Here is a 25,481-nt window from a genome sequence, read left to right as displayed (position 1 = left end):
CAGATCTCAGCTCCCGGCACTTCCCTGGGGAAAAGAGCCCAGCCCAGCCGGGAGGCACCCCGTGCTCCTCTCCAAACCCCACCCGATGGGCATGTCTCTTGTATCTCAGCAGGACGGTTCTAGCGGCCTAGTCTCAACCGCTGGGCCCCACACCTGGCTGGGTGCAGAGACTCACCAGGCACTCAAGGAGCCTCGCCGGCCTCGAGATGATGATGAGCAGCTTCCGGACAAGCTGGACAATGAAGCCGACCTCCTCACTGTCCGAGCGCTCGTGGGCCTAGGGAGAGGCGGGTGATGGCGTCGCCTGCAGGCCCTTGGCCCTGCCCTCCCCGGGGACCCCTACACCCCCCACCCCCCACCCCCCCCACGCACATCTTGTAGCAGCCTCTCCAGTTTCTCCTGCATCTCCATGAAGTAGCGGGAGGTGACGAGGGCCTCTCCAGACTTGGCCAGGCAGTCGCGGGCCAGCTCAATGATCTGGTGGTGGATGAAGCCCAGGACGCCATCGGCCAGGGCCAGCCGGGCACCGGGTGCAAAAGCAGCAAGGAATTCTTCCAGACGGCCTTCCATCTGTGCCGTGGCCTGGGCAGGGCGGATGGGACAACCTGGTCACTGGACGGGGCTGGGGGAGGGGGGGGGCAATACACACAGGTGGGGGCAAGACAGGCAGTTGTGGGGGAGAATGTGATGATGGGGACGACGGGGCCAGAGAACTGGGGGGGGAAGAAGTAATATGCCTCGGTTGGAGGGGGGCGCTTTGAGACAGAGAGACAGGGACAGACAAAAATGGAGAGATGGGGGGGATACAGCCAAGAAGACAGGGTGCCAAGGAGGGACAACAACATGGAGGGGAGTTAGGGCCGGTGCAGCCACCGGGCGCTGCCCACCTTGGGGAACCTCTCCCGGTACACGTGATTCATCATGACGATTTCATTGTCGAAGTTCCCTGTTGTGCGTCCCGGGCTGAAGGGGAAGGGGCAGGCGGGGGACAGTCAGCTTGTGACGTGGGACCAGAAATCCAGTCCAGGGGAGGGTCGAGGATCAGAGGCCAGGCTCGGACAGGGTCAGGGCCAGAGGTGGAGGAGGGGCCACAATGTGGGCCCCAAAGGCAGCCCGGGGAGGGGCTGAGGTTAGAGGTCAAGGCCCACCTGAGGCTGCGGGAACGGGGACGAAGGTGGGGTGAGCGGTGGCCGCCCTCCTCGTCAGCCACGCTCTCGGAGCTGCGGAAATGCTTGGACAGGAAGCATAGTTCATCCGGTGTCGGCTGGAAAGGAAGCTGGTGGAGGCGCTCCCGGGAGGATGAGCTCGACTGGCAGGAGGGGGTATCAGGGCCACGAGTTCACAGTCAGCGCCAAAGCCAGAACCCCAGCATCACCCCTCAAGGCCTAGGCTGCCTGCTGGTCATTAGATGTTAACACTCTCCTGCCTGACTTCTACACATCCTTCAAAACCCCAGCTCTGATGCCCCCTCCTCCAGCAAGCCTCGCCGCCTGCTCCTTAAGCAACCCTAAGACTCCCTCCGGCCAGGCCCTAACCGCACAGGATGGGGATGTCTGTGTCCTCCAGAACGGGGACTCCCCGGGACCGAGGCTGGGTCCTTTCAGGGACCCACACGTTGCCCGGAATGGGGCACAGAGGGGGCAGCCAGGATGTTTGTTGACCGGACAACTATCCGACACCTTGATAAAAACCAAAGACGTGTCCCGCCCCACCTCGCACCCGCCTGTCTGCTGGCCAAGGTGGGACTGTGGGTACCGAGACGGTGGAGCTGGGTGTGTTGGTTCCATAGCCAGAAGATGGGAGAGACGCAAGGGACCATCTTCTGCCGTCAGCCCTAGAGGAGAGACCCAGAAGAGTTGGAAAGGAGGCATGGCCCCCGTGGTTTGTGGGGACTAAGGACGGCGACCGCGGCTGGCAGGTGCTGGCCCTGTTGGAGGAAGGACCTTCTGAAAAGGCGGAGAACAGAGGTTCAAGGGGAACGAATCCACTGTGTGTTTTTTTCCTTGTCCTTCTGACACCTCCTCCAGGAAGCCCTCCCTGACCCAGCTGCCAGTGCCTCCCACATCGAAGCTCTGACCTCTGTGAGTTGCAGTTGCTGGGATACATGCCAGTCACCCCCTTGAGACTGAGGACTCCCCAAGGGTCGAAGTCCAGCCTCCTCCCCCTTCCTCGGCCCCCGGCACAGGGTACGGCATGTAACGGGTGCTCAATAAATGTTAATGAGTGAACGAGTAACATTTAAATGCTTGGTCCAACGTCAACTCTAAGTAAATTAATGATTTTTAGTGAATTAGTGATTTTAGCCTGGATGGTGTGCCCTCCTCCTCCCCAAGGGCTCCCTGAAATTACCTGTCCATGCGCGGGACGTGGCTGCAGAAGGCCGCGCGTTTGCCGGGGGCAGAAGCCAGGGGGAGAGACCGTCACAGGGCAGGGGACAGGGGAGGGGAAAAGGCGAATGAAGAGGCAGGGCCAACCACCAAGAGCATGCCGCTGCCTGTGCCCTCACCGGTTGTGCTGAGGTCATCCCTCAAAGCCAGTGACCACTCACCTTCGGGCAAAGGGGAAGTTCACGGCCGACGCAGCGGAGAAGTTCCGAGGACTATCCAGGGGGCTGTTGCCTGCTGAGGAAGAAGCAGGCAGGGGAAACTGAGGCAGAGGGGGCAGAGACGGGACACCGCCCCTGCAGGCTTGCTCCCACACTCACCTGTTGGAACTGAGAGCGGAGACAGGGGCCGGGAGAGGGTTGGGGAGGGCGTTCCCACCACCAGGCTTTTGCGGTTCCCACTGCGGCAGCTGTCAGGGAGGTGGGGACAAGGTCAGGCGCTGGCCCGGGCCTCAGGGCTCAGAGGACCACGTGCCCAAGCCAGAGCGCACATATGGCCAGCTTTGGGGCAGGACGGGAAGCTAGGTGTGACCACTGCCACTCTGCCCCCAGTTGGACTCCTGCATGGCCCTTAGCTCGGCCTTTGAGGTCTGGGGTAGTCATTTTTGACAAATGTTACCCACTGTCAAAACTCTTATTATTATCAGTGGTGGCATGAAACACTTCCAGACTCCTGGGGGACACTGCACATGGCCAGGAGCCCCCCGTGAGCCCTCTCACGCTTCTGTGTTCACCACCCCACCCCCACTCCTTCGCGGACGCCATGCCCCGGCCAGGAGCACCGGCAAATAAGGCAGAGAGTGGAGAGGACCCCGGAGCTCACTGGTGAACTGAGGCAGGTTCCCATTCCATTCCACGCACCCCTTCTCAGGCTCCCTGCCCCCATCTCTTGGCGACCTTCCTCCCCACGATCCCCCCCAAATGCCAACCTGATCCTTAAAACCCCCCGAAAATCAGCATCTCGCACATTAGGTCCTGTCCTTCCTGTTCTACCCAACTTTTGCCCACACGTTTCCCTCCCTCCATCCCCCTTGTCTTCTGGCTTCCAGACCCCCTGGCCCAGGCCACTCCCACGCTTGCCCAGCCTCTCCCACCTGGGCCCCGGCCCCGGCCCCCGCCCTGGCAGAGGGAAATTGAGAGCGAACCGTCTCCCCACCTTCCCCGGTGCAGTCGCCCAGCAACGGCTCTGCTTGCTCGACAAGTGCAGCAGCCCACATACTCTGAGCCGCCAACGCAGCTCAGTGGCGCAGGGAGGGAGAGAGAAACCTCAGGGCCTTACAGGGCCAGGAATGGTGTCCCAGGCAGAAGGCACAGAGCAGGCTAAGACACGGGAGAGCAGGGTCAGCCGCCGACCCAGGCATCAAGACAGGCAGGGAGGAGGGATCCAGCCTGTCCACGACACTATGTGCACCTGCCCTTCTGAGCTTGTTTCCCCATCTGATGAACTACGTACACAGTGTTCAGCTCTGGGCCCAGCACTGGGTCGATGGCCGTGGGCACGTATATCGTCATCTTTCTCCCCACAACTCCTGCAGGGTCTAGTGCACGCAGTGGGAGGGCAGGCAATGCCTCCCCGGTGAATTAAGTCACCCTCTGCCAATCCCAACAAACCCGGAGGTGAGAGACACCAGTCGCACCCCCTTCCCAGCCGAGGAAACTGAGGCCACGGATGTCAACAGCCGCAAGGAACTGTCCTGTAGTCTGATGTACAGAAGCAAAAGTGAAACCCACAGGTTCCTGCAAGACTTCCTGCCAACAACACCCCCCCCACACACACCCATACCCCCGCCAGTCCCACATCCTCTCCCAGCCCTCATCTGGGTCCTCAGCTCCATGCTGCACCCCAATGCATCATTTATCACTAACAGCTGCCTTTGGGAAAAACACTTGGCCACCCCCCTCTCGCTCTCAGGCGGGGCCTTCTTGAAAAGAAAACACAGCCATATTTGAGGTCTCAAAGGGGAACCGGGCATCATTTGTGCACTTCCCGAGCAACTGTCTAGTGTCGACTATTTGCTCAGCCCTCTCTGGAGAAGGCCCAGGACGCTGAGAAGCTCTGCCTAGCCATTCAATAAACACCCAAGTGGGACAACACAGAGTGAGAACACGACAGAAAACGCTGGCCTGAGGCCAGCTTCCTGTACCCGGTCCCTAAGGTGCCCATAAGCCCTCTGTAGCTCCACAGGATCTGGGAGAAGCGTCTCAGCCCTGAACCTAGCATTCCAGGTCCTTCAGCAGCTGGTCTCGGTGCCTAGCCCTCTAGGAACGCCCCAACCCAGCACCAGTGAAACATCTAAGAACAGAGAGGTTAAGGAACTGCCTAAGGTCACACAGCCAGGCAGTGGCTGGGCAGGAATTTGAACCCAAGTCCTGTAAAGTCCACAGCCCTTACCTGGCCTTTTCTTTTCAGAAGAGGAAACAGACTCCAAGAGAAGCCAGGCTTCGCTGGAGGCTAAACCCAGTATTTTACCCCCGTGACCCGGCTCCTGACACACGACCTGCATGCCAGCCTCGTGCGGTAAATATCTGCTTCTGAGACAATATTTCCGCTAACTGAGCCCCAGGGCCAGACTAGCCTCAGTTTTTCCAAGAAGCTCCTCCCCAGGTCTCCCAGGCCTAGAGACCCGGGTTCGAATCCTGACTCGGTCCCAAGTCCCTTCTGCCTGTGTTACCCCCTTAACTATGACCCCGGCGGGCAGACACCCCACTCCGGGGTAACGACGGGCGAAACGAGGGTATCTGGGGTCCTAGAGGATACCTCGATCCCAAAGCGTCCCCCCCCCCGCCCCCTACCGCCGCACACAGTGGCCCACGCCACGCCGCCGGGATATACTTCTGGCAACTCGTGTTTGCTTGGCCGGCCGCCGCGCCTTTGCCCGCACGGTGCCCCCTACCTCTTGGAGCGCTGCAGCAGCGCGCCCTTGGCAAGGCGGCTCCGGTGGCCTGGCGCAGCCACCGCCGTCCAGTAGCTGGGGTCGGACATGCTGCTTCTCTTTGTGCCGCCGCCGCCGCCCGAGACCCGGGAGGCGCGGGGGCGCAGCGGCGGCGGCGGCGGGGCACGAACCTCCGCGGCGGGATTGGCCCCAGGAGCCCCGCGGAGCGGGGTAGGGGGTGCGCGCCGCGGGGCTGGGGTTAGGGGGCGAGGAGGAAGCGCGCGCCCCGGAACGCGGCCGGGAACCCGCCCAGGCGAGCGCGGGGGCGGGGCCTCGCGGGGGCGGGGCCTCGCGGGGCGGAGCGAGCGACGCGGAAGCGAGGCTGGCGGACCCGCGTGCCGGCTTAGTGGGCTGGGCGTTGCCAGGGCCGCGGGCGGAGGGGCGGGGCGTTGCCAGGGCTGCGGGCGGCGGGGGCGGGGCGTTGGCGCCTGTTAGGTGAGGCGGTGGAACGTAGCCCCCTGCCCTCAAAACGTCAATCTGTTCACGTCTCCTTTTCCCTCTCTCCCCGCCGCGCGAACCCCTTCTGAGTGTGGCACTTGAGACCTATCCCAGGGCCTGGCCTGGCTCATGCCACCGTGCCCCCCACGGTGGCTCCACTTCTTGGAATGTCCTTCCTGCCTGGCAAAATCCAGCGTCCCCTCTTCCAGGAAACCTTTTCTCGTCTCTCTGGCTCTGTCTTCTCGGGCTTGGGCTCCCTGAGGCCCCGGCATCTCTCAGCACTGGACTGGCAGAAAGGACGTGTTGGGCAAACGGAAATCAGGGCATCGGACATGCTTTGCCTGTCTATGGTGACGGAAAGGCCATCAACTTGGCTACCCGACTCAGGGGATACCTGATTTAACTTCTGAGGCCTGTCTTCTCAAGTGTAAAATGGGAGGGAAATTGGGCTGATAGGATGATTACATGAATCAGACGTAAGGTGGCACCCACAACAGTGCCTGATAAATGTGTGATAAATGTTATTAGCATCAGGCTAACTTCCAGGCCTCTGTTTCTCCCTCTGCAGATGTCCCCTCAGGAAAATGGAATGGAATCGGAGGCACAGAAAGGGCTGGGAATGCAGTACCTGTTCACCATAGAAATAGGAACGTCTGACACAGGAGGTAGTGAATTAATGCTTCTTCCTCTCATGACCGTCCCAGAAGTCAGGGACAGTGTCACCCTGGGGGTGGCCTCTTCACAGATCACATGATGCTTTGGGAACCAACCCAGACGCTGAAGCCCAGACCCCATATCTGAGAAGTCATGGATAGGGGCCCCCGCCTGGTGTGTAACCCTAACTCCCCCCAACCTTCTTGCCACGAATTTTGCTTCTCAGGTTTCTCAAGAGACTCCCCATCCTGCCTTGGCCATGGCCACAGTCACCCTCAGGAAGCTACTGGGTTTGTCCTCCTGATGCTCTCCAGGTCCCCTGGGCCTGGGTCTCAAACACCCCTCGCTGGTCATTCACTCACACAACATTTATTGAGTAACTACTGTGTTCCTGACCCTGTGCTAAACCCTGAGTACCCTGCCCTCAGAGGCCCCAAGTCTGGTGGGGGAAGCAGACAGTAAACAGCAAACGACTCAATGATCAAGATAATTTCAAACACCATAGTCAAGGAAGGAAAAGAACAGAGGGCGACTTTAGCCAGGAGACCTCTCTGAGGAGGTGACACATTGAGAAGGAAGAGGGGCCAGCCATGGGAAGTGTTCCCAACAGAGGGCGCAACTTGTGCAAAAGCCCTGAGACCAGACTGAGGGGAAGAGGCCAGCAGGACTTAACATGTAAACGTTGCAGGAAGAGTGCAGTTGTAACGGGAGAAGCAATGGGGAGCCATGGAGGACGTGTGAGCAGGGAAGGGGCATGGTCTGAATTGTTTGTCAATTCCGCCCCTCCCCCCCATCTTCCATGGGGAACAGGAGCTGTCAGGGGCAGGAATGCAGGTGGCAGGAGGCTAGTGAGAGGCTGTAACAGGGTCTGGGAGGACGACACTGGGGCCCGGACCAGGGTGAGGCTGTGGGGAAAAGTGGGTAGATTCCAGACCTGGTTTGAGGCCCAAGTAGAGATGGAATCGTGGTCTGGTGTCACCATATGCTGACATACTGTGCCCACAAACCCTCCCCACCATGTGTGCCAGGGATGCTTCTGCGCAGTTCGTAAAGGAATTACCCGTCAATCCCAGCTGTGGTGGCACCCTATAGTGCCTCCGTGCCCCCCATTACTCCCACTGCGCTGGCATCCCCAGCAGCCACTTCTCCCACGCCCATCTGGCCTCAGTTTCCTCCTCTGCAGAACAATGCTGCAGCTGACAATCCAGAACGCCTGTGGCCGGGGCAAAGGCCTCCCGTGAAAGGCTGACTAAGCCACCGATGCCTGGCGTCAGCCCCCTGCCCACCAGATCACATCCCTCCCCAACTCACCCGCCCTCCGTGGCTCCTCAGTGTTTTTACAGCAAAACCACACTTCTGGGTGAATCCCTCTCCTAGGTCTCAGATCCTAGCCCTGTCCGTAACTCAGGACCTGCCTCCCTCTGCTTGTGCTAAGTGACTATGTAAATGGCAAAGCCCCAGTGAGCATACAGAACCCTACCCTCAACCCCTCCGTGGTCTGACCATCCCAAGCCCTTCCCACCTGCCCATGCACTGTCCACACCCCTCCCAGCTCTATATGCTGTATGGTTCTTAGCTCCCTGGATGGAAAAGTGCAAATTCTTCCTGTCCCTGACATTCAAGGCCCCAGAGGGAACATTCTTCTGACGGTGCTTTTTATTGCCCCCTTGTCCATGAGGGCCGAATTCACGACCTTGAGTTCACGACCTTCTTCGATTACCTCCTGCTCACCACCACAGGCAGAGCCCTCCCACCTCCTTCCCATTTGTCCATGCCATAAGCATTAACTGAGCACCTGCTGTATACCAGGCCCCGCCCCAGGATAGAGAGGACAGATCCAGCTCTGGCCCTCAAGGGGCTCCCAAACCTCTGGGTGAGAAAAATAACCTAAGAATCACACAAGAAAACATGGAAATCACACCCATAATGCAGTCTCAGTGAGGGAAATGGACAGGCATGATGGATGTATCTGGGGCTTGGGAGGCCCTGAATGGGGGCTGTGTTCAGAAAAAGCTTCCTATCTGAGGGCTTGATAGAGACGTGACAAACAAAGAAAGGAGGAAATGGAGCTCTGGGCAGAGGAGTAGCAAATGCAAAGGCCCTGAGGCTGGACCAGCTTATACTCTGGCAGCCCAGGAAGCCTCATGGCTAGAGTATGGTGGGCCAGATGGGGAGACAGGTGACAGGGAGGTAAGAGGTGGCAGGGGCCAGACTCATGGGGACTTGGAGGCCGAGGGAACAAACGTGGGCTTATTCCTAGGGTCCTTGGAGCAGGGGAGGCAGGGACCCATTTCCTTGCCTGGCCCAAGGTGATGGGGCTCTGCTGCCCTCTGGTGGCGGGTGAGGAGGCTTTCTGCTCAGAGCCCCAAACTCTCTGCCTCCATTTGCTCCTGGTAAACTGGCTCAGCTGTTGTTCACTTGGTGGTTGAGGCCAAGCAGTCGGTGTGAGATTTGGCCCGACACTCTTTCCCAGGGTACCTCTGCACAACATACTCTGATGTCCTGGGTTTCCTCCTCCCCTAAATGGGGGGTACAGCAGTCCCCACTGGATACCCCGACCTGGTCTAGGCCCCACCATTTTCTACCCAGATGTTATCCTGGCCACCTCCCTTCCTATCACTTGTTCTCGGCAGACCTTTCTTCCCCCAAGGCAGCCACAGAAGCTTTTCAATTCTTGGTCCTGCCTCAGGACCTTTGCACATACAGTTCCCGTTGCCTGGTACCTCTCTTCCCCTAGCTCTGCCTCGACCTTGGCTAAAACACCACCTCCCCCAAGGGGTCACCGTCTGAATGGCTCTTGTTTGTCTCCTCACTTGTTCACTGCCCCCCTCCAGAGGTCTGACTGAGAGGCCCATGAGGGAAGGATTACGTTAATCTTGTTCACAGCTATGCCCTTAGCATCTGGCTCACAGTAGGTACCTACTTAATGAAGGGAACTGTCTGTTGCCCAGCACCCAGTGAGGGCTCCAAATTGTTTTCTCTTCTCCCCACGAAAGGTCTATGGAAAGAATCTAATCAGTTCGTTCATACTGAGGTATAAATGATTGATGGGCCATTGAATTCTAGACATGACCGACTCACACATCTGTCACCTCCCTGAACTTTTCCCAAGCCGTGCGAAGAGCCCACGACAACCCTGATCTTCCCTCCCATAGAGGGGGCAAGACCCTGAGATGCGCCAGTCACAGAGGCTGCCTCAAACCCTCAACAGACTCTGGTAGCCAAGCTGGCCCTGATGCTCGGTCCTCAGACGTACTGAACCAGGAGAAGTGGCGTCTCCTCGCAGCCTCAGTTTCCTCAGCTGAGAAATGGGGACAGGAAGGGCGCCTCCCTCTCGGCTTGTGCAGGAAACAGAAGATATTTGGTACAGAGCTGGCACTCAGTCAAGCTGGTTCTTCCCTCCTGAAGCCACTTTGCCTGGTACAGTGCGTGGGGCTCTAACGGTGAACTCTCAGCTGTGTGTGTGTGTGTGTGTGTGTGTGTGTCTACATTCAGAGGGAGGAGCTTTCTGGCCAGCTGAGCTGGGTGTGGGGAGGGTCCTGGAGGTCACAGGCTGGAAGGCAAGGCTGATTCAGCAGGGAGGGCCCAGAGCAGGCTGGGAACCCAGCATCTGTCCCAGGGATGTCCTTGGGCCACAGCTCAAGTTCTAGCCTCGCCTTGGCCACCTGTCGGATGGAGGACCTGTTGGCTGTGGTTGAAAATGGAATTTCCCCCATCAAGGCCCTAATGTGCATAGTAGTTTCATTTTATGGAGGGGTAAACTGAGGCCCAGAGAGGTGATGTCACCAGCCCACAGTACCTTGGTGAGGAAGCTGGGTCTGGGCGGCTTCCAAGGTTCTGGGGTGTCAGGGCAATGTCCGAGCCCCGCCCCCCAAGTGCTGTCACTTACCTCCAGGGATGCAGGCCCAGTGAGGGGCTGCAAGGGCTGCAGGGGCTGCTGGGGCTCAGCAAAGATGGGCTCTGGCTGCTCGGAGACAGACTGTAAAGAAAGAGGCCGGGGACGGTGAACCTGGTGGTGGCCCCCGCGTGTGGCCGAATCCGAATTCGGACCCGGACTTAGGTTCCCTTAGGGAGAAGGAGCCCCCAAGGCCCGGGATTCTGGGTCTCGCCAAGGCCGCGGGGGTGGGGCCTGACCGATGACCGATGACCCGGGAGGGCTCCCCGGAGGCGGCGGCGGTCTGACTCTGGGCGACTTAAAAAGAGACGCGGGGGGAAGGGCGGTTGTCTGTCGGCCTCTCTTCCTCCCTCCCCATTTCCCCCCTTCTTCGCCAAGCACTCACTCGAGGGTCAGCGCCGGGATGTGAAGCTTGTCCCTGCGAGACTTCATGCTGAGGCCGGGGTTGCGTCTACGCGGCTGGGTGCCAAAGCCCTCCTTGTGGCCCCCAACCCCTGATGGTGGCGCGATCGGACAGACCCACAGAGGCGGACGTGGGGACACCACGCCTGGCGGGCGCGACGGACGCGGCGGCGCGGAGGCCGGGCCGCCGGGGGCGCGGGGGGCGGGCTCTCTCCGCCTCGGGGCGGGGCTCGGGCCCCGCACCTGCGCGCAGGCCCAGCCCAGCAGGAAAAGTCGGGCTGCGGGAGGCTGGAGTGGCAGGTGCCACCCCCTCCCGGAGAGAGGGACGCCGAGGCTGCCGGGTCTCGAGCCCCAGGGCTGCGCGGCCGCAAAGGAAGGGCGGTCACTGCCTCCTCGATTGGCATTATTGCTCCATCGCCTGGCCCCACCCCTTCCCGGCCGGGTCTCTGACCTGGCCCCACCCCTCCCCGGGAGGTGCGGGGGTGGTGGGGGGGGGTGTTGTCTCTCGGACCCCGGATCTGAGCGCGTCCCGTCCCTATTCCCCCACCGCCTGCCGCTCAGCACAGCCCCTCGCGGCGGGTCTCAGCATCCCCACGCACATCCGAGGCCGGTCCACGCCTCCAGGCCTTTGCTTCGCTGGGGTCCCTGTCTGGAGCGTCGTCCCCCTCACCCACATCCCAGTTCGGTCCCGTGGGCCCCTCTTCGGCGGAGCCGTCCCTACACAACAACCCATGGCGCCCCGAGTCCCACCCTCCCTTTTGCCCAGCCCAGCTCCCAAGACTCCGGGGTTGTGTCTGGCTATGGCCCCCCCTCGACACCCCACTTAGACCCGGTCAAGAACGCGGTAGGTAGCAGAAAGTAGACAGCTCTCAGGGAGTCTTTGTCCTCGTTCTGCCCCGTGGCCCAGGACTTTGTCCTCCGTGGTTCTGACTGATTCCGGTCCACCACCCCGCCGCGAGCCTGGGCAAAGGCCAGGGACTGTGCCCGCCTTCCGGTCAATGCCGGAGCCCCGCCCCTACGGGCCCCTCAGGCTCCTCCCCACCAGCTGCACATCCCCAGTCCATCAAGAACATATGGTCAGGCCTTGGGGGCCAGTCTGACCCCATCCCCACCATCAGATTTCAAACTCTCATCCAAACCCCAGGACCTCCCTCCTCTCTCCCTTCACCTCCCCTGTGCTCTCTTCACTCCAGCTACTGCCGTCTCCATGATGCTCTTTCAATGCCAAGCTGGTTTGCACCCCAGGACCTTTGCCCATGCTGTTCCCTCTAACTGGAATGCTCTTCCCCTCAGACTTTCCCTCTTGCCTCTTCTTCCTCTTCTAGATCTAGGCTCAAATGTTACCTTCTCCAACGGGGCTAAAGCCCCCCCACCCCCACCCCCAGCTCCTCTGTTTAATTTCTCCCCTGCAGTACATCTCTTCACCATAACTCTCCCCAAGAGAGTGTGAGCTCCATGGGGAGGGTCCAGCATCGATTTGTCTCTGTGTCCCCCCCATGCCTGGAACAGGGCCTGATACACAGTAGGCACCCCAAAAAAGTGTGTGAAGTGGGTAATTTCACTGCCGGACAAGAGAATTCCCATCCCTCAGGCAAACACAGCCCCCAAAGAGCGGGTGTTCTACACTCACACACCTCCGGACCACTAGCACAAGGCAAAACCCTCCCCGTCCTGGGCTGTGCTTTCCCGTCTGTAAACCAGCAAAGACACGACACACAACGGTCTGTGAGCTCTGGGATCCGAAAATGCCAGCCTCCAGAAAAATGCTAATGTGACCCTGAAGGATACAATTTTCTACCTGTGTTCCCTGACAGTGAGCTCCCCGTCATGGGAGACATGCAAGCCGGCTCCAGGATACTTGGCTGGAATCTTCTAATTTGGACTCTAGATGCTAGACAAGGGTTCCTTTTCCAGTCTGGATACCCTTGTGCCAGCTGTGCAACCCTACAGCGCTTCAGTCTCCACATTTGCAAACTGGCGTGGGCCCCCAGCTTGGGCGGGCCAAATGAAGCACTTCCAAAGCACTTTGCAAACACCGGGGAAAGGATCAAGGTGAGCAGCTTTGTTGTAATTATCAAATAAATTCACAGTCTGGAGGCTGCCGCTGAAATATCTGTGCCCAGGACCGTTGGGTCCAGCCCAGCCCACTGGCCTTAGGTGAACTCACCCACGTCCCCGGCGTGGCAGGCTCAGCTCCTTCTGAAATGAGAGGAAACAGGGGTCATTCCCAAGGAGACAGGCCCTTCACATCCCCGGCCCTCCACCCTCCTCACCCCGAAGGTGGCCCCTCGCTCACCCAGCTCCAGCCAATGCCTCTTTTCTGCTGCCCCATATTCTGGGTTCTGCCCTGCCTCAGAGCCTTTGCACCAGCTGTGTCTTCTGCCAAGACTGCCTTCCCTCCCCTCTGGTGCTAGTCAATTGCACATCATCCCTCAGCTCAGGCACCCCTTCCTCCTGAAAGCCCTCCAGACTCCCAATCACCTCCCTGCCTAGCTCAAACCCTCCTTGTACTAAAAATAACTTCATTATTTTTTTTTATTTTAAAGTTTACTTATTTATTTTGAGAGAGAGAGGGAGCCAGAGTGGGGGAGGGGCAGAGAGACAGAGAGAGAGAGGAGACAGAGAGAGAGGAGAGAGAGAGAATCCCACGCAGGCTCAGCACTGTCAGCGCAGAACCCGAGGCGGGGCTCGAACTCACGAGAACATGGAGATCATGACCTGAGCTGAAATCAAGAGTCGAACGCTTAACCCACTGAGCCACCCAGGCGCCCCCATAACTTCACTATTTTAAATAACAAATTAGTTGTATTTGTAAAGAAGTATGTCAATAGTGGCTAAATAGTAACAATTGTTCGAGGAAGGGGAGATTCTCGACTCGTCCTCACTCTGCCCCCTCCCAGATCTGAAAGTCACTTCTGCAAAGCTTATGTGGATTTGTGTCTTGGGATCCCAAGGGGGGTGGGGGCACTAATCAGTGACTCCCTTTTGAAGACCCTTCTGGGTGCCCTCGCCATATGCAGGGCAAAAAGCCGTGCACTTGGGGGTCACGGTGACCCCGGAGTCCATCCTCAAATGTAGCTCACCCAAGAAGGTTTCTAAATTCTCAAAAGGCCATGTCACGCAAGCTTAGAATCTAGGGACACTCAGACCTGGGTCCAGATCTATTTATTATCTGTTCTTGCCTGGCTGTGGGACCTTGAGCAAGTAACTTGCGCAATTCGTGCTTTGATTTTCCCACCTACAAGGTGGAGGGTAACATCGGGAGGGTCCCAGGGTAGTGATGATCAGCCATTATTATCGTGGCTGTTGTGCGTTGTGTTATTGTTGAGCTCAGCAAGGGCCTAGGTGAACTCTCGTAATACCTGATAAATTTTACTGAGCCACCTAATACATACAGACCAGGAGCAAGGGCCGTTTTTCAGGCTGGGAAACCGAGGCGCAGAGGGAAGGCGGCTGCCCATGTCTCTTGACAGGGAGAAGGAAGGGAATCCAGGTCTCTGGACATCCCCACCCCCCCCTGCTACCCCCCACCCCCACCCCAAACACACACGCCAGGGCGGTCCTGTGGAGGACAGACACATGACTATTTTTACCTAGGTGGGCTCTCCGGACTGCCCACATCCAGAGCGGGGCGTTCACCATGGCAACCACTGACGTCATCAGCCCCCACAGCCAATTCAAGGGGGCTGGAAGCTGCCCGGTGCCGGACGGGGCTGGGAGAGGTTGGTTGGGTCCCCCAGCAGGGGAAGAGGAGGGTCCAAGAGGAGGGGTGTCACCCCGAGGCCTGACCCCAGCTACCCTGAGCCCACAAAACCGGGCGGTTCAAGGTGGGAAGAGGCTGACCTGCCATCCCGGGGTGTTTCTGTCTGCCTGAATACCTCTGGGAATGGAGAGCTCACTATCGTTCAGGGCAATTGATCACAGTCATAGGAACCACCACCACCATTAAGGCCTCCTGCTGCCCCCTCCAATTGTTATGGGGTCTTATGCCAGCTGACCCCTCTCCTCTAACCCGTGAAACAGCGAGGCGCTGGCATCTGAGCCCAGGACTTCCTTGCTCCGGCACCCCCTCCCCCATCCCAACCATTTCCTTCCAAAGCCCTGGCTGTCCTGGGTTCCCAGTCTGGCTCCCCATCATCTGAGCTGTGTGACCCCCGCCAAACAATTTCACATCAGTTTCTTCGTTTGGAAAGCCTCCCGGTTCCATAGGGTCCTGGGAGGAATCGAGAAACAAGCTAAGAGCCCGGCACTGGGGAGGCTTCGATAAATCAGTGCCAAGACAATGCTTTTGTGAGGTTAGTAATAACCACCAATTTAACCACAAATTTTAATTTGCTTCCAAAATACAAAAAGATGTAAAGTGGCAGAGAGAAGCGAGGGAAGGTCGGCAGCCCCCTGCAAAGGCTCTGTGGAAAGCTGGGACCACATGGAATTCTCCCGGCACCGCCCCCGGACCCGCTGCTCCCAGAGCCATCTGCTTCCGCCTTCAGCCCCCTCTTTGCCGGCTGTTCTCAAGGAGTGACTCCCGCATAGACCAGAGTAGGTGGGGGCCCGATCCCTTGGAACTGCCCTTTGAAGATAATATTTACGGCAACCTCTTCGGTTCTTGGCTGGGCTGGGCAATGCTGCCTCCCAGCCAGAAGCCTCAGCTCCATCCTGAGGAAACCCCCCGGGGCATGGACACCCCCACAACTGGAGGCCCTGGGGAGACCCAGGGGGAGAGAAGGGGCCGGAGGTGGGGGGGGAGCCAAGAGGCTTCCTGGGTGGGGGGTGGTCAGGCTGGTGGGAATCTGTGCGGTGGGGGTAGGACCCAGGCTGGCTGGCACCAAGCCCCATGGGAAGTTGGCAATTGCAGTGAAGGCAGAGAGAAGTCAGCAGGGACCACAGAGCACCAGCCTGAGGGCTTTTTGGAGGAGAAGAGTAAGTTGAACTGGGCCACGAGGATGCAGGATGGACCTTCCAAGGAATGCCTCCAGCAGCAGCAGAGACAAAGTTCAGATAGATACAAGCTCTGGCCACCTTCACTGCCCCTGGATTTGGAGATCTGGTGTTTTAAAAGTCTGCGGTTCGTGGGGCGCCTGGGTGGTTCAGTCGGTTAAGCATCCGGCTCTCGATTTCGGCTCAGGTCATGATCTCACGGTTCATGAGTTCGAGCCCCGAGTCGGGCTCTGTTGCTGACAGTGTGGAACCTGCTTGGGATTCTCTCTCTCTCTCTAAATAAATAAATAAATACTTAAAAATAAAATTAAAAAAAAAAAGCGTGGCTTGTGAAGCAAAGGCCCAAGTGGGAGATGATAAAAAAATAACGATAGACTAATAAGAATAGTAGTCGTAGCAATAACAATGCGAGGAGTGAAGCTCACGTTAATCGGCACCCATAAGTGCAGCACAGAAGACTGAGCTTAACCCAAAGCGGGAAGGCCCAGTTCCCAGCTCTTCCTCTGACCCAGCGCAAACTGGGGTTCCAAGGGCCAGACCAGTTCCTGCTGACCACCTCCCAGCGCACTGCCCCAGTCAGATTAGCCAGCCTTCCCACGGATATGGTCTCTACTAGCCAGTCAGCAACTGACTTGAGTCCCCTCCACTTCCTCAAGCTTTTATGAATCGACTCTTTGACCTTTGGAAGGGTCAGCCTCCAGAGTATCTGACTGGCTCTGACCAGGAGGCTGCTACCTGCTTGGCTGGGGGTGCTCCTGGGCCCATTAACAAAGCTCCGAGGAGTTAAGGTACCAGATAGCTTATGCCCCAAACCCAGGCCCTCCACGTTTTTGCATCCTCAGAAGCCAGACTGGTTAGCATTCCAAATCTCTTAATTTCCCTCTCTGATCCTCAGTCTCCCTCTCTGAAAAAATGAGGCCAATAATAGCACTGACCTCTTGTGCTGTTAGGAGAATTAAATGCACACAAGGTGCTTCGCATTTGTGGGTGCCTGTTACTGTGAGACATTATTTATATTTCTACTATTATTATTTTTTTTAAGTTTTTCAAAATGTTTACTTATTTATTTTCAGGGTGGGGGGAGAGGGGGAGAGAGAGAGGGAGAGAGAGGATCCCAAGCAGGCTCCACACTCCGTGCAGAGCCCAACACTGGACTCAACCTCATGATTGTGAGTGAGATCATGACCTGAGCCAAAGTCGAGAGTCAGATGCTGAACTGACTGAGCCACCCAGGCAGCTCTATACATCTACTATGACTAATTTTTTATTATTTTCACGGTCTCCTATTTGGTTATTTACTCCAGGTAACTTCCTGGCCTCTGGCCCCCTCTGTGGCCCCCACCTGCTCCAGAGGAGTCTTTCAAAGCCTTCAGGTCTGATAGTGTTCCTCCCTTGCACCAGCACTTTCCATAGCTCCCAATCACCTTAGGGAGAAAATCTAACCTCTTCAAAATCGACACTGGAACGCCCTGAAGCAGAGGGTCCACTCTCACAGTCCTGGCCCTAGCCCGGCTTCTAGTTTCCCCATGCAACATATATAGTTACATGCTTCTGGGCCTTTGCACGTGCTGTGCCCTCCACCCGGAATTCCCTCACTCATCTGGGCAATCTCTACTTGTCCCTCTGCCTCCCCAGAGCAAGAGGGCGAGCCAGACCTGCCTGGGTTCGAATCCTGACTCTGTCACCTACGTGCTGTGACACCTGGGCAGGGGCTAGGCTTCTCTGAGCCTCAGTTTCCCCTTTTATAGCATGGGACTCGTCATCAGGGAGCGGGTGCCTCTTCCCCATGAAACAGGCCCCCACTTCTTGACGTCAGCAGCGCCCCCATTCGCCTACCCGAAGGCAGTTTCTCTATTTTAAGAGGCCGCGGGCGGGCTCGCGTCTAACTGGGGCTCGGGGCGGGGCCTGTCCCCCCACAACACCCCACCGCTCACCGCCCCCTCCCCTACGCCCAGGCCCCTCGCTCTTGTCTCTGGCCTCGGACTTTCCCCTTGCGGCCCCCGCCCCCGCCACGCCTGGGGGTGGGGGTGCTTCTGCCTTTCATCTCTGCCCCTGCCCTCCCGGACCCCACCCCCACCCCGTCCTTCCAAGGTTCTAGCTTCCCTCAGACTCTCTTATTTCCCCATGCACCCCCCCCCCCCGCCCCTGCCCTGCCACCCGCGCTGTTTCCTCTGCTCCAAGACCACCCAGCAACGCTTGGGTCAGGCGCCTTCTCCAAGAGTGCCTGAGCGTCCCACATTGCAGCTGACAACTCCCTGGGGTCACTGCTGCTCAGGCGTCCATACCCCCCAACAGGCTAGGAGACCCAGGAGAGCGGTTTCAGAGGGTGAACACCCCGCCGCCTCTCCAGCAGGCACTCAAGAAATGCTTGTTGGGTAAATGAGGAATCCCAGGTTCCCGACAGGCAACCTGGTGGCTTCTTAAGGGTGTGGTCTACGCCTCGGCTAGATCATCTTAATTCCCTTTGCACAGAGAGAAGGGAAACTGAGGGCCAGAAAAGTCAAAGGAGTCGCCCATCGGGGTCCCATGGCCCCTGCGTGGGTTCGAACTCTCTCACGCCCAAACTCAGGGCCAGAGGTCAGAAGAGGAGGGCCCTTACAGCCAATGGGGAAACTGAGATCCGGATAAGCAAAAGTGTCTCCTGCCCTCGACACCCCTCCCCCTCGCCCGGCCCCCCGCAAGCCAGTTTGCAGTGCTTTCTGCAACAGAGAGCCAGTTAAGGCTGCCGGGTTGAACCTCTGTCGGGCGACCTCGAGTTTGTGACTTTTCCAGACTCGAGCCTCAGTTTCCCTGTCTGACAAATGGGCGCCCGGACAGCCCCAACCTCCTTGGCTCACCTTAGGGGTGAGCCGAGGCTGGGGCGCGGTGGCGCAGCGAAGGCACGAGGCAGGTAATGATCCACATTAATTAATGAGAATATATCACTAGTAAAAAGATTAACACGACGAGGACCATATGGTGAGCGCTCAAAGGCTGCTGTTGCTCATATTATTAGAGCAGCTGGTGGCAAGGGGCCCAACCCTCAGCCCCCGTCTCCCACGCTAGCGCTTGGAGCCTCAGTTTCTCCATCTGTCAAACCAAACGGAGTCTATGTCCCCTTCCCATCAGGCGAAAAGCACTTTGAAAAGCGGGCAGAAGGAGCGATCGGAGCGCGCGCCCCGCTCTCCGCCTCAGTTTCTCCGGACGCCGAAACCTCGCCCCCGGCACCCAAGCCAGGTGCACTCGGCCGCGCCCTCCGCCCGCCCACGCAGGGGCCTCACCTGGAGCCCTCGGCGCCGCAGGAGGCTCGGCTCGTCCATGGCCCGCTAGTCCGCGCCGCCTGGCCCGCCCCCGGCCCCGCCCCAGCCTGCCAAGCCCCGCCACCCCGCGCCATTGGTCAAGCCGGTCAGCTGACGTGTCCTGGCCCCGCCCCTCCCTGGGAGCCCTCCTGGAAGGGCCCCGCCTCCATTGGATGGGCTAGACCCGCCCTTCCAGGCCTCACCCTTACCCCCCAGCCAAGATGAAACCATTTTTCAATGAATCCTCCTGGGAATAAGGGAACGTTAGCACCCCCATTTTGCAGAGAAGGAAACTGAGGCTCAGAGAAGTGAGTTGATGCGCCCAGGGCGCACAACAAGACCAGTTCTAGGGTGAGGTGAACGAGACCCTCAGTTCTGTTCAAAATTTGAAAAGGGCCACAAATATCAGTGATTAAGGTACGCAAGATTCGAATACAATAATGTAAAGAATCTAAACTAATGCGGAAAGCGCAGGGTGAACGAAACGCCAAAAATGCAGGCTCTGCCTCTGCCTTTACATCACGCTGCCTTACTGGTTTCACCTTAATTCTGGCCCTAGCCCCAATAAAACTTTATTTACAAGAACAGGCAGCCACTGTTGCCGGTTTCTGTTTTGAGGAGGACTCCCTTTGCCGAGTCAGCTGGGCACCTGACTAAGCGCCTAATGAGGACCACCTTCCACAGGTATCTGGTGATAACTGATCAGCCCCCCTTTGCAGAAGGGAAACTGAGGCAGGGAGAAGCCCAAGTGCCAAGATGGGACCCATATTCTCTCTTCCACTGGGACTGCCACTGTCTCGGCACCTGCAGGTTCCCTTGGCTATCCGTTGGACTTAGACATTACAGGATCTTCTCAGGCTGGAGGAGAGACCCCAGGGACGGCCCGATTGCCTTTGAGTCTGGATAGGCTCCTACCAAATTACAGTGGCCAGATTGAGCACATAAAAATACAGGGCTTCCCGAAATTTTGTTTTTGTCATACACACTTTAAAACTGAAATATTGGGGTGCCTGGGTGGCTCAGTCGGCTGAGCGTCAAACTTCAGCTCAGATCACGATCTCACGGTTTTGGGAGTTTGAGCCCCGCGTTGGGCTAAGCTGCTGTGAGCCCAGAACCCACTTCTGATCCTCTGTCCCCCTCTCTCTCCACTCTTCACCTGCTGGTGCTCTCTTTCTCTCAAAAATAAACATTAAATTAAAAAAAAAAGGAGGGGCGCCTGGGTGTCTCAGTCGGGAAGCTCCGACTTCGGCTCAGGTCATGATCTCGCAGTTCGTGGGTTCGAGCCCCGCGTCGGGCTCTGTGCTGACAGCTCGGAGCCTGGAGCCTGCTTCGGATTCTGTGTCTCCCTCTCTCTCTGCCCCTCCCCTGCTCATGCTCTGTCTCTCTCTCAAAAATAAGTAAACATTAAAAAAAAAAAATAAAATAAAAAGGTACTGGTACTCCCCTCACAAATTTATAAAAGATAAATAAAAATAATTGACATATAATTCACCCACCATAAAATATACCTTTTAATTTATTTTTATTTTTTAAGTTTATTTATTTTGAGAGAGACAGAGAAAGCGCAAGGGGGGGAGGGGAAGAGAGAGAGAGAGAGAGGAGAGGGAGAATCCCAGGCAGGCTCCACGCCGACATTGCACAGAGCCCAACTCGGGGCTGAAACCCACAAAACCGTGAGATCATGACCTGAGCCGAAATCAAGAGTCCGACGCTTAACAGACCGAGCCACCCCGGGGCCCCTAAAATATCTCTTTTTAAAGAGTACCATTCCGTGGTTCTTAGCATATTCTCAGAATTGTGTAATCGTCACCACTATCTAATCGCAGAACATTTCACCAACCCTAGAAGAAAACCTTTACCCGTGAGCACTCACCATCCTCCCTCCAGCAGCCGCCAATCTGCTGTCTGTCTCCGTGGCTTTGCCTGTTCTAGACGTTTCACATAAATGGAATCCTACAACGTGTGGCCTTTTTTGTGTCCGGCTTCTGTCGCTCCACACGATGTTTTCAAGTTGCACCCACGCTGTAGCTTGAATCGGGGCTTCCTTCCTTTATATGGCTGAATAATACTCCATCGTGTGGATGGACCCCATTTTGTTTATCCGTTCACCTGTCGATGGACATTTGAGTTTTTCCACTGTTGGGCTCTTGTGAGTTGCGCTGCTGTGAACATTCATGCGCAAGTTATTGTGTGGACATATGCTTTCCGTTCTCTTGGGTCTACATCTAGGCGTGAAATTCCTGGGTCATACGGTAACTCCATATTTCTGCTTTTTCCAAAAACGGCCAGACTGTTCTGTGCAGTCAAAAGCAGCCACTGCTGTAAGCTGAGTCATGTTTTTCCAAAATCCAGACGTTGAAATCCTCACCGTAGGTCCTTCAGAATGTGACTGTGTCCGGAGAGAGGGACTTTAAAGGGACAATTAAAGTAAAGCGAGGTTACCTGGGTGGATCCTAATCCAATATGATTGCTGTCTTTCTAAGAAGAGACTAGGGGGGCGCCTGGGTGGCTTGGTCGGTTAAGCGTCCGACTTCGGCTCAGGTCATGATCTCACGGTCCGTGGGTTCGAGCCCCGCGTCGGGCTCTGTGCTGACCGCTCAGAGCCTGGAGCCTGTTTCAGATTCTGTGTCTCCCTCTCTCTGTGACCCTCCCCCATTCATGCTCTGTCTCTCTCTGTCTCAAAAATAAATAAACGTTAAAAAAAATTAAAAAAAAAAAAGAAGAGATTAGGGCACAGGCACGCACAGAAGGAAGGCCACGTGAACACGCCGGAAAACCCCATCTGCAAGCCGGGGAGAAAGACCCCAGAAGAAGCCAAACCTGCCAATATCTTGATCTTGGACTTGTAGCCTTCAGAACTGTAAGGAAAGAAACCCCTGTTATTGAAGGCACTCCGTCTCAGCCACCCAGTTAAATGTAATTTCAGACAAACAATGAATAATTGTTCATAATGTTCCACGCGATCCTTGGTAAGTAGATATGCTAAAAACTTAGGGGGTGTTTAACCTGAAATTCTCATTTATTTTATTTATTTATTTTTTTAATGTTTTTTTTCAACGTTTATTTATTTTTGGGACAGAGAGAGACACAGTATGAACAGGGGAGGGGCAGAGAGAGAGAGGGAGACACAGAATCGGAAACAGGCTCCAGGCTCTGAGCCATCAGCCCAGAGCCTGATGCGGGGCTCGAACTCCCGGACCGCGAGATCGTGACCTGGCTGAAGTCGGACGCTTAACCGACTGCGCCACCCAGGCGCCCCCTGAAATTCTCATTTAATAGGGCACGTTTTATCTGGCAACCCTATGCTAAAAGGACCTCAGGCTATAGCTTGTCTACCCCGGGTAATGGGGAGCTCGCACCTTACAGCGATCGACGACAGCCCTGTCTCTGGTCTGTTCTGCCTACAAGTTCTCCTAGAGTCCAAGTTGGGGTGGATATGTGTCCTAGAGACTTTTCATTCACTTCAGCCAGGGTGACAGGCTCACGGTGGACATGAAACCCAAGCTCAGCCAGTCTTCCCTGGGACTTTGGCTGCAATCTTGGGGAAAGAGAGGTTCCCTATACCAGAGGTGGTTGGACCAGGCAAATGGGGGAGCTGCTGGGCGGGGAGCCACCAGAGAGGTTTCAAATGCCCTTGCTCCACCTGGAGAACTTCTACACAGAACTTCCAAAATTACACCTTCCGTGGGCGCTAAGGGGACATTTATTGACTGACTCGTTGAATCAATCGAACAATGAGTTCAATTTTCCCCTGGTGAACGCCTATGCATCTTTCAAAACCCACTTCAAATTTAAGAAGCATCAAAGAACATTTTTACCGAATGAATAAGTGATTTGTTTTCCTGCGAACTTCTATACATCCATCAAAACCCTTCTCAGGTATCTCTCAGGGGCATCAGGGAGTGTGATTGTTGAACGAATAAGTGATGCCTAGAAATGTGTTTGATTAAAAAAACCTAACAGATTTTCTCCTTGCAAAATCCTATTCATCCCTCAACATTCTCAGATGCCCTCCAGGGGCGTCAGGGTCTTGTGGCCACGAGATGGGAAAAGCTCAACCCTCAGCTGACTGAAGGTCACTCTTACCCAGGAAGGAGGCGGAAGCTGAGGGGGTGGGGAAATTCTGTGGTTCCTCCTGTCACGATTTCCATTTCCGGCGGCCCCTTTTAACCCAATCCTTCCTGCCTCCCCCTCCCAGCAGTTCGTGAGGCGGCTGAAAGTGGGGCAGCCCTAGGGGCATACCCCAGCTGTGTTTCTAGGGCAGCTGGGAGGGGCCACCGAGGGCACCCCAGGGCTTCCTGGAGTAGGGGCGGGCAGGCCAAGGGAGCTGGGTGTGCAGATCGGGCATGGGGGAAGGTGAAGTGCAGATCCTGACTTTGATAAGGATAGAAATGCCACTTCACCTGTGACTGGCGTCCTGCTCACACACCTGCTATGGCTCCCCAGTGCCCTTGGGAGAAAAGCCCAGCCCTTCAGCCTGACGCTCGAGGTCCCTGTCTGACTTATCACCTTCATCTCTCCTGTGGAGTCCGAGACCTCCTTGCTCATCCTGATGTTCCCCCAAAGCATGTCCCCTGAGCTTTGGTCTCTGCTGTGCCCCTCTGCGGGGGGTGCTGTTGCATTCTATAAACCCAGTTCAAGATCCCCCTTCTCTGGGCATCCCTCCCTACTCTCCCTTGGAACACCCCCAGCCCCTCCCTGCACCCAGCCCTGACATCAAGGAGCTGGGGGGGGGCATCTGTGTCCAGCTCTGACCCCTCCTCCACTCTTCTCTCCCTCCTTCGATGTCTTTCCAGAGGCTGCTCTGACTTTGGGGAGATGGGAAGGAGCTGTGACAAGAGCAGAGGCCACTGGAGGCCCCCCAAACAATGATTAATTACGCTGGCTGTCTGGTGGGCACGATCTGCCGGGAGCCCCAATCCTCCTTTATCCTCGCTACAGCCTATTTTGCAGATGGGGTAGCTGAGGCCTGGGAGGGCCGACCTCGGTGATGGGGCAGCCCTGGGGCATGAGGCTCACTCCCCACTCACCGCTCAGCCCCACTGGGGGGCGGGGAGGGGAGGGGACTCTCTCTGAATCCATCTGTTCACAGGCAGCTGAGGCCTCTGGGCTCAGTGTCTCCATCTGTGAAATGGGGCCCATGATGGTGTCTCCTCGGGTGGGGTCTCAGGCTCCTCGAGGGGAGGTCGTGACTTTGGCCCTCTCTCTGACCGGTCTCTTCCCTCTTTCCTTATGTTTCTCTCAATCTGTCTCTGTCTCTCTCTGTCTCTGCCCCTCCCCCAGGCCTCACACATCAGTCCTGCAGCCCACTCCACCCCCTGGCCTGGCCTGGCCCTATTGCCAGTGAAGGCTGCTCTGTGCGGGGTCACGGGGTCCCCGTCCCCACTGTGCCAGGCCTGGGACACTGTTTCTTTGTTCCCATGGCTCTGACCTCATGGCCTCCCGGGCGCCTGACCCTGACCGGCCCAGTTGCACCCCCCCCCCGGGGACAGGGCAGGGCTTCTCCGAGAATGGGCCTCCCCCTGGCCCACCTGGGCCTCAGTTTCCCCAGAGGCTCTTCCAAGAGAGACCCTCATCGTATGCTCCTCCGTCTCCCACGGTTCCGTGAACATTTTTTTTTTTTGTAGGTGAAAAATCACATGACATAAAAGTAACCAGTTTAAAATACACAGTTCAGTGGCATTTAGAGCATTCACTACGTTTTGCAACCGTCACCTCTGTCTAGTTCCAGAACGTTCTCCTCACCCCAAGGGGAAGCTCGTCCCCATTAGCAGTCACTCCCCAGCCCCCACCCCCCAGCCGCTGGCAACCACTAATCTTTCTGTCTCTTCGAATCTGCCCGCTCTGGACATTTTATTTTTTATTTATTTTTTATTTTTTATTTTGCTCTGGACATTTTATATACATGGAATCATACAACACGTGGGCTGCTGCGTCTGCCTGTTTTCACTCAGCACGATGTGTTTGAGATTCATCCGCTTTGTAGCATGAATCAGTGCTTCTCCATGGACATCCTGGGCCTCTTTTGACAGTGGGGAGAGAGACTCAGAAAATGAGACCCCCAGATGCCAAAGAAACAGACACGGAGAAGAGAAAACGCTTCGTCTGAAGGAAGCAAAGGGGCTCTTTAGGAGCCGGGACCCAGGGTGCCCTGAGACCAGAGTCTGGGAAACGGGGAGGTGGGCATTTGCTGCGGCGGGGGAGGGGGGTGCGGGGGGGAGGGGTAAGGTACAGCAAACACTTCAGAATGACTTGTTGGGAGAGTGAACTCAGACATCCAAGAACCCTGGGCTCCCATTTGGCACCCGAGTCTCAGAAGTTGGCTAGAGAGGGCCAGAGACCAGGGCAAGGGCACAGAGCTGCCCCCTCATGAGGCTGGTACCCGGTGTCCTGCTTGGGTCTTTCTCGGGTCGGAAGAGACCCTGAGATCTAAGGCCCTGGGTCAGACTGGCCCCACGGGTGGCTTTGTGGCTGGGATGAGGCCACCATCACCGAGCTGACTTCCTGGGTTTCTCTTTCACTTTGACTTATGCCAGGAGGGGCCATGACACCTAACTTTT

General features: G+C 56.9%; 1 protein-coding gene across 28 annotated transcripts in view; it reads right to left on the bottom strand.

Annotated features, from left to right (window-relative positions):
- MAST3 (microtubule associated serine/threonine kinase 3) overlaps positions 1 to 18,988 on the bottom strand; it is a 36,884-nt gene extending 17,896 nt beyond the window's left edge. For 3 of the 28 annotated variants that reach the window (XM_019819687.3, XM_023247333.2, XM_045048418.1), the window contains exons 1-11: positions 18,904 to 18,956; positions 12,873 to 12,904; positions 10,298 to 10,387; positions 2,705 to 2,793; positions 2,549 to 2,621; positions 2,350 to 2,370; positions 1,720 to 1,834; positions 1,149 to 1,309; positions 888 to 963; positions 373 to 582; positions 176 to 277 (exon numbers count right to left, since the gene is read on the bottom strand). In XM_019819687.3, coding sequence (XP_019675246.3) covers positions 176 to 277; positions 373 to 582; positions 888 to 963; positions 1,149 to 1,309; positions 1,720 to 1,834; positions 2,350 to 2,370; positions 2,549 to 2,621; positions 2,705 to 2,793; positions 10,298 to 10,387; positions 12,873 to 12,904; positions 18,904 to 18,942 — 1,008 coding nt within the window. In that variant the 5' untranslated portion in view covers positions 18,943 to 18,956. Of the gene's footprint in view, positions 1 to 175; positions 278 to 372; positions 583 to 887; positions 964 to 1,148; positions 1,310 to 1,719; positions 1,835 to 2,349; positions 2,371 to 2,548; positions 2,622 to 2,704; positions 2,794 to 3,836; positions 4,121 to 5,277; positions 5,536 to 10,297; positions 10,388 to 10,688; positions 11,075 to 12,872; positions 12,905 to 18,903 lie in introns of those variants that run through there. The other 25 variants (XM_023247348.2, XM_045048376.1, XM_023247352.2 and 22 more) reach the window with 21 other exon arrangements.
- Positions 18,989 to 25,481: the final 6,493 nt, after the last annotated feature.

Source organism: Felis catus, chromosome A2 (genome assembly GCF_018350175.1).
Source record: "Felis catus isolate Fca126 chromosome A2, F.catus_Fca126_mat1.0, whole genome shotgun sequence".
NCBI classification, from domain to species: domain Eukaryota; kingdom Metazoa; phylum Chordata; class Mammalia; order Carnivora; family Felidae; genus Felis; species Felis catus.
This window is presented reverse-complemented; position numbering and strand designations above follow the sequence as displayed.